This window comes from Myodes glareolus, chromosome 1 (genome assembly GCF_982192425.1).
Source record: "Myodes glareolus chromosome 1, mMyoGla1.1, whole genome shotgun sequence".
Taxonomy (NCBI): domain Eukaryota; kingdom Metazoa; phylum Chordata; class Mammalia; order Rodentia; family Cricetidae; genus Myodes; species Myodes glareolus.
Window position 1 is genome coordinate 40,449,885 of NC_142026.1, and position 13,673 is coordinate 40,463,557.

General features: G+C 37.0%; 1 protein-coding gene across 1 annotated transcript in view; it reads right to left on the bottom strand.

The window, feature by feature from the left end:
* Positions 1 to 13,673, bottom strand: part of LOC125405498 (uncharacterized) — a 141,519-nt gene that overhangs the window by 79,119 nt on the left and 48,727 nt on the right. Inside the window, exons 4-5 of the mRNA XM_087908296.1 lie at positions 13,285 to 13,452; positions 7,180 to 7,281 (exon numbers count right to left, since the gene is read on the bottom strand). Of these exons, the coding sequence (XP_087764422.1) occupies positions 7,180 to 7,281; positions 13,285 to 13,452 (270 nt within the window). The remainder of the gene's footprint in view (positions 1 to 7,179; positions 7,282 to 13,284; positions 13,453 to 13,673) is intronic.

Sequence of the window (13,673 nt, forward strand, 5' to 3'; positions counted from 1 at the left end):
AAGATACCAAAGTTTTCTTTTCACATGCCCCAATCATATTAGTGTCATTAATATGGTGCTTTGATGTGATATTTTATGGAAAAACAGATGACCTAGATCCCTTTGAACTAAGCTATGATACAGGGCTAGAGAGTGAATCTATACCTGATGTAAAAGTGTGAAGGTATAGTTTCTGGCTGTACCAACTAAAAGCAAATTCCTCTGGTGGTCCTTATGGACAGGTACTGAGAAAAAGGCATTTGCTAGATCAGTAGCTGCATACCATGTACCAGGAGATATGTTAATCTGCTCCAGTAAGGACACCACATCTGGTACAGCAGCTGCAACCGGACTCGCTACCTGACTGAGCTTTCAAAAGTCAGCTGTCATTCTCCACGATCCATCTGTCTTCTGCACTGGCCCGACAGGAGAGCTAAAGGGAGATGTCGTGGAACCGTCACCCTTCAATCTTTCAAGTTCTTGACAGTGGAACTAATTTTCTGCAGCTCCTCCAGGGATGCAGCACTCTTTTTGATTCACTATTTTCCCTGGCAGAGGAACTCTAAATGCTTCCATGTAGCCTTTCCAACCACAGAAGCCCTCACTCCACAGGCCAGGGAGTAAGTGTGAAAATTCTACCAACTTCTAAGTATATCTATATAAATTATATATTTTGGAACTGGGGGAATAACCGTAGAATGAGTTTGGGGATCCACTTTACTTACTGTGAGTCAGATGTCAGTTAAAACACAATCACCTGACCTCCATAAAAACTATAAGTCCCTATCTTAGCTTGAGGACCCTGTTGCTTCTTGGGGTCTCCCAGAATCAGCAACAATTTAGAACAAGTATCCAACAGACTCCAGAAAATCTGTTTCTTACCTTTCTACTAGTGTACATTTACCTCTGTAAAAGGCCACGGATCCCTCTGGGAAGCACTGGAGAAAGGTTAACAGTAAAACAGGGAACCTGGTGGTTGTTTTATTCAAGGTGTTCTGGTCTGCAAATTGGCTCAAGCTTGGAACTTGGCCCACAGGCTAAGATTCCCATTTGTAACAATCTGGTGTAGGTAGGCTTTCTTCCATTTGTTTGAGAATTTTTCTGCTTACATCTATATCTATATCTATCTATATCTATATATCTGTCTACACACATATGTATATATATTACACACACACACACACACACACACACACACACACACACACACACACATATATATATATATATATATATATATATATATATATATAAATGCAGAAGGCTTCTTATCTGTCTCATGCCTGGGAACACCATGATTGATTAGCTAATATCAAAGGTCCACATGAGTCATGCCACCATAAAATTTGCTCTGCCTGCGCTGACCATTACAGGTTAAGCCATAACAGACCTTGCTTTGTTCTCATTGCCCATTACAATAATTATGATTGTCTTGCTGCTACCTTGCCCCTGCTACTTCGGGGCCAAGCATACTCATTGCATTTAATAAGCGACAGCATCTCTGACCCCGAAGTCTGGCACAAGGGAAAGGGAGACAACAAAGCTCTTCAAATTTGCTGGTTCCTGTCTTACTATTTTGTGTTTTATAGAAGTAATGAAGGGTGTGCCTTCTGGGCCTTCCTATTGCAGAGGATTAGGTTTTACACAGTGTGTCCACTATAGCATTGCAATTGCCGGAGCCTTAAAATCTCTTCATCAGCACAAAGTCAAGGGATATCAGGTATCTCTAGCTCCTTTTCAGTAGGTCATATTTTGGCAAATGCTTTAGACAACCATTCAAAAAAACTTTGACACTTTTTTTTTTAAAAAACTGTGAACTCCCATATTAAGTGGGATCATATCAATAGATTCGGTCTGACCCAGATTTATGTTTCTTCCATCATTCTCCCACAACCTTAAAATCTAGTCCTATACATATTCTCCAGACTGCTGCTTGAATGAATTAGCAAACTCATTAAGCTCTCAAGTGCTATAGTATACATCCTCATGAACTACACTTTATATCTACACTCTAAGAGCATGCTTAGCCTTAAGTGTGGTTAGAGGTCTAGAGGCAACTATTTATTGCTGCCCCTTTAAAGACACACTTTTTTTTTTTGCTTGGCATCTCCTTCAGAGAAGGTCATTACATTGTTAGCAGACAATGAAAGATTAATTTTCTCAGTCAAAGGCAGAAAGCACAATGTGTCGGTGGGTGGAGATGGGAGCCCACCTGCTGAGTATGTTCTCTTCTGGAGAGACTGCTTCTTCAGGTCAGATAAAACCTTGGGAATCTGAAGGTTCAAAGTTCTTAGATTCAATAGGGTCCTCCAACATATTGAAGTTACACAATCCCATTCTTTACCAATTAGTGATTTTACTTTAATCACTGATAGCCCCCTAGTCTGAGACTTGAATTTTTATGGTACTTCAGCCAAACTTATGATGAGGGCTTCAGTTTGGTTTTTCACAATTTGAGCTTTGTGGCTGCTAGAGAGAATATTCTCTTTCAGGACACACTCATGAATCTTTAGATTGTTTATGAGCTTCTGGAACTGAATAATTTTATCCCTGAGTCTATTGTTGTCCTCCATTGTATTCTGAGCTGGTAGAAGTTGGCTAATTTTACCATGGAGCCCATTCTTTTCCTTTGTCAGTTCATCCAGAGATTCTAGGAGCAACCAACCAACATTATCATTTCCCTTATTTTCCCACAAACTGTCAAAAGTTTTGTATTCATAGTTGGCAACTCCATTGCTTCTCACAATTAATGCATCAAGATAATCAAATGTATTTTTGTCTCCTTAAGATTGTAAAGTAGTTTATGTCATGAATCTTCAGTATTCTCTGAGATGCTAGCAGAGGTTTCAGTAACTGGAGAGGCTTTTGTAGCTGTAGATGCTGACAAATTGGAAAGCCTATTGCAAATACTTTAGAAATTAATGTTTATACTGCCTTTCCTGATACCAAAATTTGTATTAGTCAGGTTGTTGAGATCATAGAACTTGTAGAATCTATCTATCTACCTATCTATCTATCTATCTATCTATCTATCTATCTATCTATCTATCTATTATCTATCTATCTATCTATCTATCTATCTATCTATCTATCTATCTACCTACCTACCTACCTACCTATCAAGACCATAATGGGGACTTATTAAAATGTCTTATAGTCTAACTAGTCCAACACTGACTCTCTACCAATGGGAACTCCAAGAATACAATAGATGTTCAGTCCATGAGGCTGGATATCTTAGCTGGTCATTAGTATACACCAGAATCCTGAAAAATTAGGCTTTAATGAAGTAAGTGTGGCCCAAATTAAATATGTATCTTTCCACCTCTAAAGATCTGAAATAAAAATGGGTCTCACCACTTCAAATGATATAAGAAAATTCCCTCACTGGTATACCTAGATGCTTTGGTTTCAGTTAGTTATGGAAGTAGTGAAGTTGAAACCAAGAACAGCCATCACAGCCTATATCAGCATGCCTTCCCTGCCACAATGGTCTGGATAATTTCCTACCGGCTACCATGACATTTTTCATGCCTTCTTTGCCACTGTGGCCTATTTCTGGCCACAAGGACTACATGCCTGTAATCCAGGAGTTAGGATAAACTCTTCCTTTTGCGTTTGCCTGGCCCTTTGACACAGCAACAAAATAATAGTCAATGGAGAAAAGTCACGCCAAGAAACGAGTTCATGGTTGTGAGTAACCTGTATCTGCCTTGTGGGCAACTCTAAAGTCACCCATACTCCTTTTCTCAATAAACTGGACTCCACCTGCTGCCTCTCTCAGTGTAAAGCCCAAAAAAGAACCATGTGTAGTGACCGTATCACAGCCTGGAAGCTGTGTTGTCTTAAATTTTTCTCCCTCAAACAGCTGAGTCCATTACTTTTGAATATGGCCTTACTTGATTTCTTTGAACCCTTCCCATTCTTCACTCAGGCCATGCTCTGTGTGACTGCTTCAGAGAGTAAATGGACTTGGAAGGATTGCCAGAATCTGGCTATTGACAACCAATGCAGAATTCCTCAATGGATGCTCAGTTCTGGCCAATATTTGGTTACTATTAGCCTGTTTCAGGATTTGTCAGTAGTACGCTAAGTTTAGAGGCTTCTCCAATACAATCATGCTTCTTTTCCTCACTCAGCTTTTGGGCTTTCATCAGGGACTAGAGCCTCTCTGTATACTCACCCTCTTCCTTTGTTTGGTGAGGCACAGCAGCTGCCTCCCAGTTACATGTTGTTAGACTTCACTCTATTTTCAGATGGTATGATCTGGGTAAATGGAACCTTATTACTTTAAAGATTTTCTCTGACTCTTTTGCTTATCGATATATTGTAAGTTAAGAGAAGGGTAGTGGAAAGATTGTCTTTAAATTGGAGAAGACAGGAGGAAAAGGTACAAATTGATGGTACCAATTAATAGAAATTAGAAGTAGAGAAAATAGTCAGGAAGCCAGCATATGTTTGCATACTTAAGCTAATATCAAGCTGAAAGCTAAAGGAGGACGAAATGACACTGGGAAGGAATTCTGAAATATCTGTGACTATATTTAACTGTTTCTTAGTTCTGTGGTTATGAGCTTAGCCTGGATTTTTAATTACAAAACAGAGGAACAAAGCCATTTATTGCCTAAGAGAGAAGACAAAAGTTTGGATTCAAAAACATTTCAAAATGGAAAAATATGTTGGTAAAGTAAATTGGGTAAATAATATAGAGAAAAGTTATTTTTATAATAAACAGATTATTCCGTGTTAATTCCATAATAATTTATGTAATATAGGCAGTGTTAATCCCTCTGTATGACTAGGAACACACGATATAATGCCTAATGTGCTTACTATTCCCAATAGTTGAAAATAACTTAGGTCAACATCTAGCCAAGAAAGATTCAAAGTTGTTAATTATTTGATAGTAGGATTTTTGTTCATTTGACACATTGGTCATTTGTAGTTCAAGTCGGCCTTGAACTTGAAATTTTTCTGCCTCACTCTCCAGAGTGTTGGAATTACAGAAATGTACCATCATGCTTCGGATATGATAAAATTTTTTCAAAAATAAAATGATCATATGCCCAATACTAATGAATCAAGAAGAGTCAAAACCTTGTGTTTGAATAAATTGTGTGATGCTGTTTGGGTGAGTGTGACTGACAACTCACTGGGTACTGAGTGCCCTTGTATCAGTACATCCTGAAATGAAACTTAAACTTCACAAGATCACCTCTTTTTGTTGTCTAGTCTGTGCAAACTTGGACAAGATGAAGGGCCTCGCTCCACTTTCTGGTCTATGGAGGACTTAACTTTCTAATAATTCACTCCAAACAACCTCATCTGATCTAACTGAGCCAGTTCAGTGAGGTCCCCAAGAGGTTATTTGAGGTATCAAACTTGTCCTCTTTCTCTGACTCTGTAATTTGTGATAGGAAAGCCAGAGCTGCTGAGATTATTTAGGTCCGAGTGGAAGCCTGCAGCAGCAATGAAAAGAATGAAATGAGTCATGCTTCTGATGAAAGGACTACATCACTGAAACAGACCCAACATCTGCACCCTCTCTGAACTTTCGGGTTTGTGAGTCAGCTCATCTGCTCCATTGTTTAAATCACTTTGTGTCAGGTGTTTGATTGTGTCCTAACTGGAAAAACTCTGCTTCAGTAGCTTGAAATTCTAAGACTTGAATCCTGGTGCTTAGAGACATAAAAACAGACAAGTTGTCCAATGACTTTGATCATTCATATAACCATTTGTAAAATGATCATAATATCATTTTAAGTTCTTATATATAATGGAGAACCTCCTTCAGACAATGGCCTTTGAGAGGCTGGACCAGGTTGGGCATGGCTTTGGGGGGTACTAAAAGGTGTTCTCTCTCTCTCTCTCTCTCTCTCTCTCTCTCTCTCTCTCTCTCTCTCTCTTCTCATATCTGCTGGATTCCATTCCTGTTCCCCATTGTGATCTGTGAGTTTCCCTTAAATAAATAACCCCATTATTATACTCTACTTGGAGCTAGTGTGGGATTATTTGATTCACATTCCCCTTCATCTGGTGTGTTCACCTTCATATATATGGTGCATATATATGCATATATAAGGTGCATATACATGGAGAACAAATATGAATTACTTTGTTCAGAACATTTATCTATAATGAATACTACTCCTTTCATCCCTGGTATACAATATGGTTTTTATATTTAAATGCAAATTAATCAATTTATTCTCTGAAATTATAATAAATTTAAATCATTTCCTCTAAAACATTCATGAACATGACGCCCCCTTGGATTTAAAATAAGGATACTGCTGGGGTGACCAGTCCCAACTGATACTTCTACAGTGTGATTCCTACATACAAGGCTTGGAAAATATTGAAGAGGAAGGGATGGAAAGATTGAAAGAACCAGATATCAGGAAGTCTGCTGTGAGAGTATGTCTTCTGGATATGACCAGTAGGTCATGACAATATGGCTGTCTCAACAAATCCTGAGCAATTTTAACATCAGTAGATACCACAACATGGATGGGAGAAATCTCACAAGGCTCCTACCCATTGATGAAAGCAGTTAATGACTGGTTGAGAAATAGAGAAATAGTCTTCTGCAAAATGAGCCCCTTAATTTGTTATCCAATAACAAATGGTTAATCCTGAAACCATATGCACAAAGCAATACAAAGTGAAATCAGCAGGTTGTATTTATATATGTATTAATGTATATGTAGCAATAATGATAATAACAACAACAACAACAATAACAACAACAACAACAACAATAATAATAATAATAATAATAATAATAATAATAATAATAATAAAAGACCAGGAATAAGAGAGGGAGTTGGAGGGCACAGAGGAGTTTGGTGGAGGAGAGGGATGATATAATAAAAATAAAAATTGAAAAGGATACAAGAAGAGACATGATGGATATAATTCAGTGCAAATAGAACTCCCAGAACCTTTTGCATAGCAACAAACAGTCAGCATCTCTGTTTTTATCAGAGGAGTGCATTTCAACAGGAAGTCTGGACTTCAAAATAAAATGTGGTCATGGTAGGAACACTTCTCAGTATTGCTTGGTAACCACTCTTAGAAGTTGCTTCTACTGCACATGTGCACGTTACAAGATGAAGAGAGGGCAGGTTATCGTGTACATTTTGATAGGGGTGAGAAGACTGTTGTGGTATGAATTAAACTTGTTATGATAGCACTTACTGGTATCCACTTCAGTTACCACGATTGGTTTGGAGAACTGAATCCGGAACCCCCAGGGGTAATCTCCGGTTCCTTTGAATAGTCTCACAGTTCTCTCTCGAACTGCAAGAAAGCAGAGAATGAATTGCTTTGAGTTGCCATTCAGTACTACACACTGTTACAACACTGTAAGAGTGGCATGTTTGTTTACTGATTGCATGTCAGGCCTAATAGAATGGTTCCAAGCAATACTAGGCAATAGAATGCAATAAATATATGTGACTACAATCATATACATTTTTGCTGATTAATATTTTTATTAAATTAATTATTTCCTTAAAAATTATCTTTTCTCATTTAGCATATCTATAGTCATATAAATATAATTTGGTAATATAGAATATATAGAAAAAATTCTGAGAATAAATGAATAATATGTAGATTAATAATTAAGTAGCAATAAAGATGTTTTATTCCATACTAGGTTATATTTAGAAATTACTTTTCACTAATTCGTTACAATCATGAGGCCATTTTATTAGAATAATTGTATCTTTATTACCAGTTTCAACATCAACAATTATTAAAGTGCTTTCATCATTATTATTAACAATAAAATTTCCATTTGCAAATATTATTGCATTATTTTCTATATTATTGAAGGAACATATTCTGAAAAAGAATGCATTAATTATACACAATTCTGTGTTTCATTGATAAAGTTTTATGATGTGGTATAATTTAATCTTCACAATAGATGGTGATGAGTATTACGATTTAGAGAAGAGATTTTGAGATGTAGAGAGGTTAAGTACTCATGTCAAGGAAGTAAAGCTTACTGTGCTGGGCAGCAGTATAGCTGCTTAGGTCTCAGCTTTAAGCACTCTCCCATAGTTACTCATAAAGCACACAGGTCTAGCAATGCTGAGTTGTTAGATATATAAATAAGAGAAATTATTACAACATTATTCATGGAAAAGAAAAGAAATCTGAAACAGTCCACAAACTGAAGTTTTACAGAAGCCTAGAAAAGTAAAAGACCTGTCTCACTCTGAAAAATAAAACAGTAATTGGCATTGGAGAGGTTGGAACATGTAAGTTTGCCTACACTGTCAATGGAGAATCCTAAGCTCTTTATAATAAACTGTACATGGATTTTTTACAGTCACCAACCTAACTACAATTACTGTAGCCCAGTTTTTTCCTCCCATAATTGTTTTCTTCCTAATACTTTCACAGCTTCTTTTCTGTATCACATTCTCTGTTGTGTGTGTGTTTAGTGTGTGTGTTCTTCACAACTTCTTCTTGTTACCCAGTTTAACTTATTCACAACACCAACCTATTCATTGACCTTCTTGACTTTTCTCTACCTTCAGACACTTTCCCCTTTATGTCCACTCTGAAGAACAGCCTCACAGACAACAACAGTCTTCTCTGTTCAGAACGATTAGGGGCTGCTATTCCTCAGAAATGGGGAAAAGGCGTGACTCCAGATTGTGAACATCATGGGCATTTTGCCTTGGAGACTTGTGAACAGTAAGTTAAGTGCAAGTGTTAATAAAATATAACTGATGACTTTTCCAAGCCTCCGAAGAACATTCTAAACAGTAGTTCTGCCCCCAGGTACTTGTGCAAATGCTAGGCAATTATAAGATAAGAACTTCAAACTATTGAAAAGAGTAGGGTAACCTAACATCTTAAGATGGAAATTTAATAGAATTCCCTTTCATACAAAGTAAGAATGCGTTATAATTTCTGAGTAATGTATTTTGCTGTCTTTTCTCAACCTGCTGCTCCCTTTTCTTCTGTGGATGTTACTTGTTACTTCTTAGATTCGGATCCTTCTCTAGGCTGAAGTAGAAAGAATTTTCTTCTTTTTGTACAGTTGCCTTATTTTAGAGTCCACATCCAAATGTACTGTTTGTACCCACGTGTAGGCAAAATAAAGGCAGAATTAAAAGCACACAAGAAGTCAAAGAAACTTGTGAGACTTTGAAGTCATGGACAACAATGCTCCTGAAGATGGTGAAAGACCTGAGTTTGACCCTTCACATGCTGTAGAGTCTTTCCTTCAACATGGCTTACAGATGGTCTTAGATGCATGTCTCCTAACATTAACAAAGATATTATTTATTATAAATTTATATTATTGTGCAGCGCTTGTAAGATGATTTGCTTGATTTTTCTCTCAGATATTCTGGGATGAATCATTATATTTCATACTAAGTTTCTTGTGTGAAGAAACAAATACAGCAGAAGGCAAAACTTTCTGCCCAGGCATGCTCAGTTGTGACCACCTGTTTGGTCAGATAAGGAAGACAAACATCTGATACAAACAAGGAGACATTCATCCATTTTCACAGGTTCATTGCAGTCCAATGAAGGAGTCATTAATTTACAAATATTTGCTGCACATTGTTTTTCTGCAAGGCACTTTCTTATATAGTAGGATTTTAATAAAAAAGTCAGGAAGGACCATTTTTTTTACTTCCTTTTGAAGCTTAAGTGCCTACACTGACAATGGGATGAAAGAATGCAGTGTCTTCATGTAGATTCTGTAAGGGATGTTTGCTTTTGTAAAATGCCTGAAGAAAACATGCTGTTCTTCTCTTTTTGTCAAGAAAATCATAACAATATTGCTGAGAAGGTGTTCTATGGATTCTAGCCCTGAAGTTCTGTGTCCTGCAATGCTCTGTGCTTCTGGGAAAGTTTGTTACTCATTAAGGAAATTCTCTCTTGGCATAACTATTTGGACAGTGTCTTATTGGATCTCATAATTTAAGAGGCAGAACTGGGAAATTCAAGGACTTAGGAATTAATATTTCAACACTCTGAGATAGGCTGCTAGCTAATCAGCACAAAAAGAAAAGCAGAAATCCATTTCTTACTGTTGTAACAATAATTTCTAATATCTCTACTTTTCAAGGTTTCTTGTTCCCTCTAGGTTACTTTCTTGATGCTATCTTCTGCTTTTGACAGATCGATTTACCCAACACATATTTGATTAATGGAGAATTTTTATGTGTTGATTCAAATCAAATCACATTTATTGTTTTGTTTTTATATTTCATGAGATTGTTAAACTAGCTATTGCTTTCAAGGTCGTGTTTCTGTGGTTTAGGTTTTCCAGTCAAGCAAACTGAATGTCGACAGCATGTATGGAAGAATAAACATTTCAATAAAGTCTTTAAACGGTGAGCTCAGCTGTAGAACTCTCCTGTGGGAGGACAAAATCAACATGTTGGTAGCGTGTTCCTCTCCCATTCTGAAGACAATTTTCTCATATTTTAAGATTTATAGTTTTTCCTTTCCCATGGCACTATCTAGTGAATAATCTCTAAGTGCCACACCGCTGCTGAGGAGCCACAAATGAATGTCATTGTTGTTTCACAGACTGGGGATGTATCGTCAAGTAATTTATCCCTCTAGACAATACTTTCCTGACATCATATTGTTGGCTGGAAAAATCCAAATATAGAGCAAATATTTCTATAAAACTAATGAAACTCACACACTAAAACACCCTACATCTTTAAGGTGGCTACAGCAATGTAGCTTTGCAGGAAGAGACACCTTGGCTTGACTATTTTCCAACTCAGAACGAGGAAATTAAGGATTGAGCTTCATTTGATAAGTCTAAAATCTATTTTCTTTTTTAACACATGTAGATTATCATCACAGTATTTTCAAAATATTATGAGGTAGTTAAAATGTTTTATTTAAAAACTGTCCATTTGCTTGTGGCTCCCTTTCCAAATGTCTACATTAATTTTTTGATTTCCCAGTGCTACTCAGTCAAGAAGATGTGTAAATCCCAGCATAAGTAAGTGATGTATCAGTTTCCAGGAGGAAAAATTGTCAAAAATATTTTATCCTTTAGTAAATGTATTATGTAATTAAATTGTGTATAATTTACACATGAATATACAATTACATTTATGTGAATATACTTATTATTCCGCACAAAATAAAGTGAGAGATAGAAATAGCCAAGATATATAAAAAAATCAATTTCATTTTCGTGTCCATAATTTCAAGTTTTATAATGCTATAAATCAGGGAGAAAAATATCAATGAGTATTTTTTGTACAGTAACATGGTTGTTGTTACTCGATACTCACTCCGCAGTACTTCTTACTTATGCTACTTACAGTGTCTTATTCATTCATTCAAAAAAATGAATTGCTTTTCTAAGATGAGACAGGTGCCTGAAATCAGTGAGCTGGACAGATTCCTGGCCATGAGGTTCCTACTTTAAGTTTGGGGTTCTTCTCTTATACCACAAACTCAAATAAAAATTATACAGAGAAATTTAATGTTTTTAAGATTACTATTGGATCATACTCATTGAACTTGTAATTTTTCTGTTTTATTTTATTTCCTTCTCATAAGAAAACTTGCTATAAGATTTGTCACATTTAATGTTCTTTTGTGAGGCAAGTTATATGGGCCCCAAGCTGAGCTTATACTTACCAAGAAATCAAGGCTGATTTTGGTTTCCTTTTAATAAAAATTATTTTTATTACTTTTTAATTATGTGTATTTCTGTGTATTTTGAGTGGGTTATGCTTGTGTATATAGGTGGAGGCCAGAGGCTTTTGAGTCCCCTGCATGAGGAGTTATAAGTGAGCTATCTGACATGGGTGCTGGCAACCTCATTGCAGTCCTCTGAAGAACAGTGTGCACTTTACTGAGTTATTTCTCTGGCCACAACCTGGTTTCCACTTCCGGCATGCAGAATCTTGGGTATGTACCATTATTCCTCAACTTCAATTATTTATTTCTCCAAATCTGGAGTTACTATTCTGAAGAAAAAGCTCTTTTTTTGATTCTTGAGACTTTTATATGATATATATTTACATAATTTCCCCTCTTTCTCTCCTCCACCCTATGTGTCCCTATCCCTCCCAACTCCCTCTCAAATTCATGACTTCTTATTCTTTTATTATTATTGTTCCATGTACACAAACGAATTTAGAAATACAATTTGAAGGACTCAGTCCTTTGGTGCTGTTCATATATATAAATGTTTAGGTCTATCTATTTGGAATTATATGACCTATCATTAGGCTTGACTTTGAAGAATATTGATCCTCCCTCTCAGCAGCCATTCATTGCCTGCTATTTTTCATCTAGAAGCAGATGCCATATGGGATTTTCCCCCATCCAAGCTGGCATGCTAATCCCTGGTGTCTTAGTTAGGATTTCTATTGCTGTGATGAAACACATAACCAAAAAGCAAGTTGGAAGAAAAGAGTTTATTCAGCTTACACTTTCACTTGTTGTTCACCACTGAAGGAAGTCAGGACAGGTACTAAAACAAGGCAGGATCCCAGAGGCAGGAGCTGATGCAAAGGCCATTGGGGGCTGCTGTTTACTGGCTTGTTTCTCATGGTTTGCTCAGGCTGCTTTCTTATAGAACCCAGGACCACCAGCCCAGAGATGGCACCACCCACAATGGGTCTGACCCTCCCCCATTGATAACTAATTGAGAAAAATGACTTACAGTTGATTGTCATAGAGGCTTTTGCTCAAGTGAGGCTCCTTCCTCTCAGATGACTCTAGCTTGTGTCAAGTTGACGCACAAAACCAGCCAGTACAACTGAGTCTTCCACCTTAGTTAGGATTTCTATTGCCATGAAGAGATACTGTAACCATGGCAACACTTATAAAAGGAAACATTTAATTGAGATGGTGGCTTACAGTTTCAGAGGTTCAGTCCATTATTATCATGGTGGGACATAGTGGCATGCGGACAGACGTGGTGCAGAAGATGCAGTGGAGTTCTACAGCTCGCAAACAACAGGAAGGGGTCTGAGACACTGGGTGTAACTTGAGCATATATAAGACCCCAAAGCCTGTCTCTTCAGTAACACAGTTCTTTCAGTAAAGCCACACACACTCCAACAAAGTCACAACTCTTAATAGTGCCACTTCCTTTGGAAGACATTTTCTTTTAAACCACTACACCTGATACCATATTTTTTTCAGGAATAGCTTTTAAAATAGTTTTCATTTAATAATTTCAGATTTTTAAACTCATGTCAATCTCCTATATTCTTCAGTACTCAGTGGCTATGAGTATTCTAAGTCATATGCATGTTGCTGTAATTCGAAAGTCCTTACCAGCTACTGGTCTTGGCTTTTTACTAAGACACCTGGGGCTGTCTTCAGGGTTCCCATCATCACCCCGGAAAACCCATGCTGTTGAATGAAAATTCTCTGTGTAGAATCCCTTTTCTTCGATATCAACTCGAAAGCCCAAATCCACAGAATGAGCATCATCTGAGGTAACTGAGGAGCAGAAAAGTTGAGAAATCAAGTTACAGACTGTCAAGAAAGAAGATCCTGTGCTCTCGTGGTCAAGGTAAAAAAGCTTGCAGTTATGCAGAGGCGAGGTCCCTTTAAATAAAGAACAGCATCCTTAGATATAAGCAGCTAAATTTGCTGTGCATTTTTCTTCGGAATAATTTACATATTCTTAAAATATCATAATCAAAATAAATATTCCTATA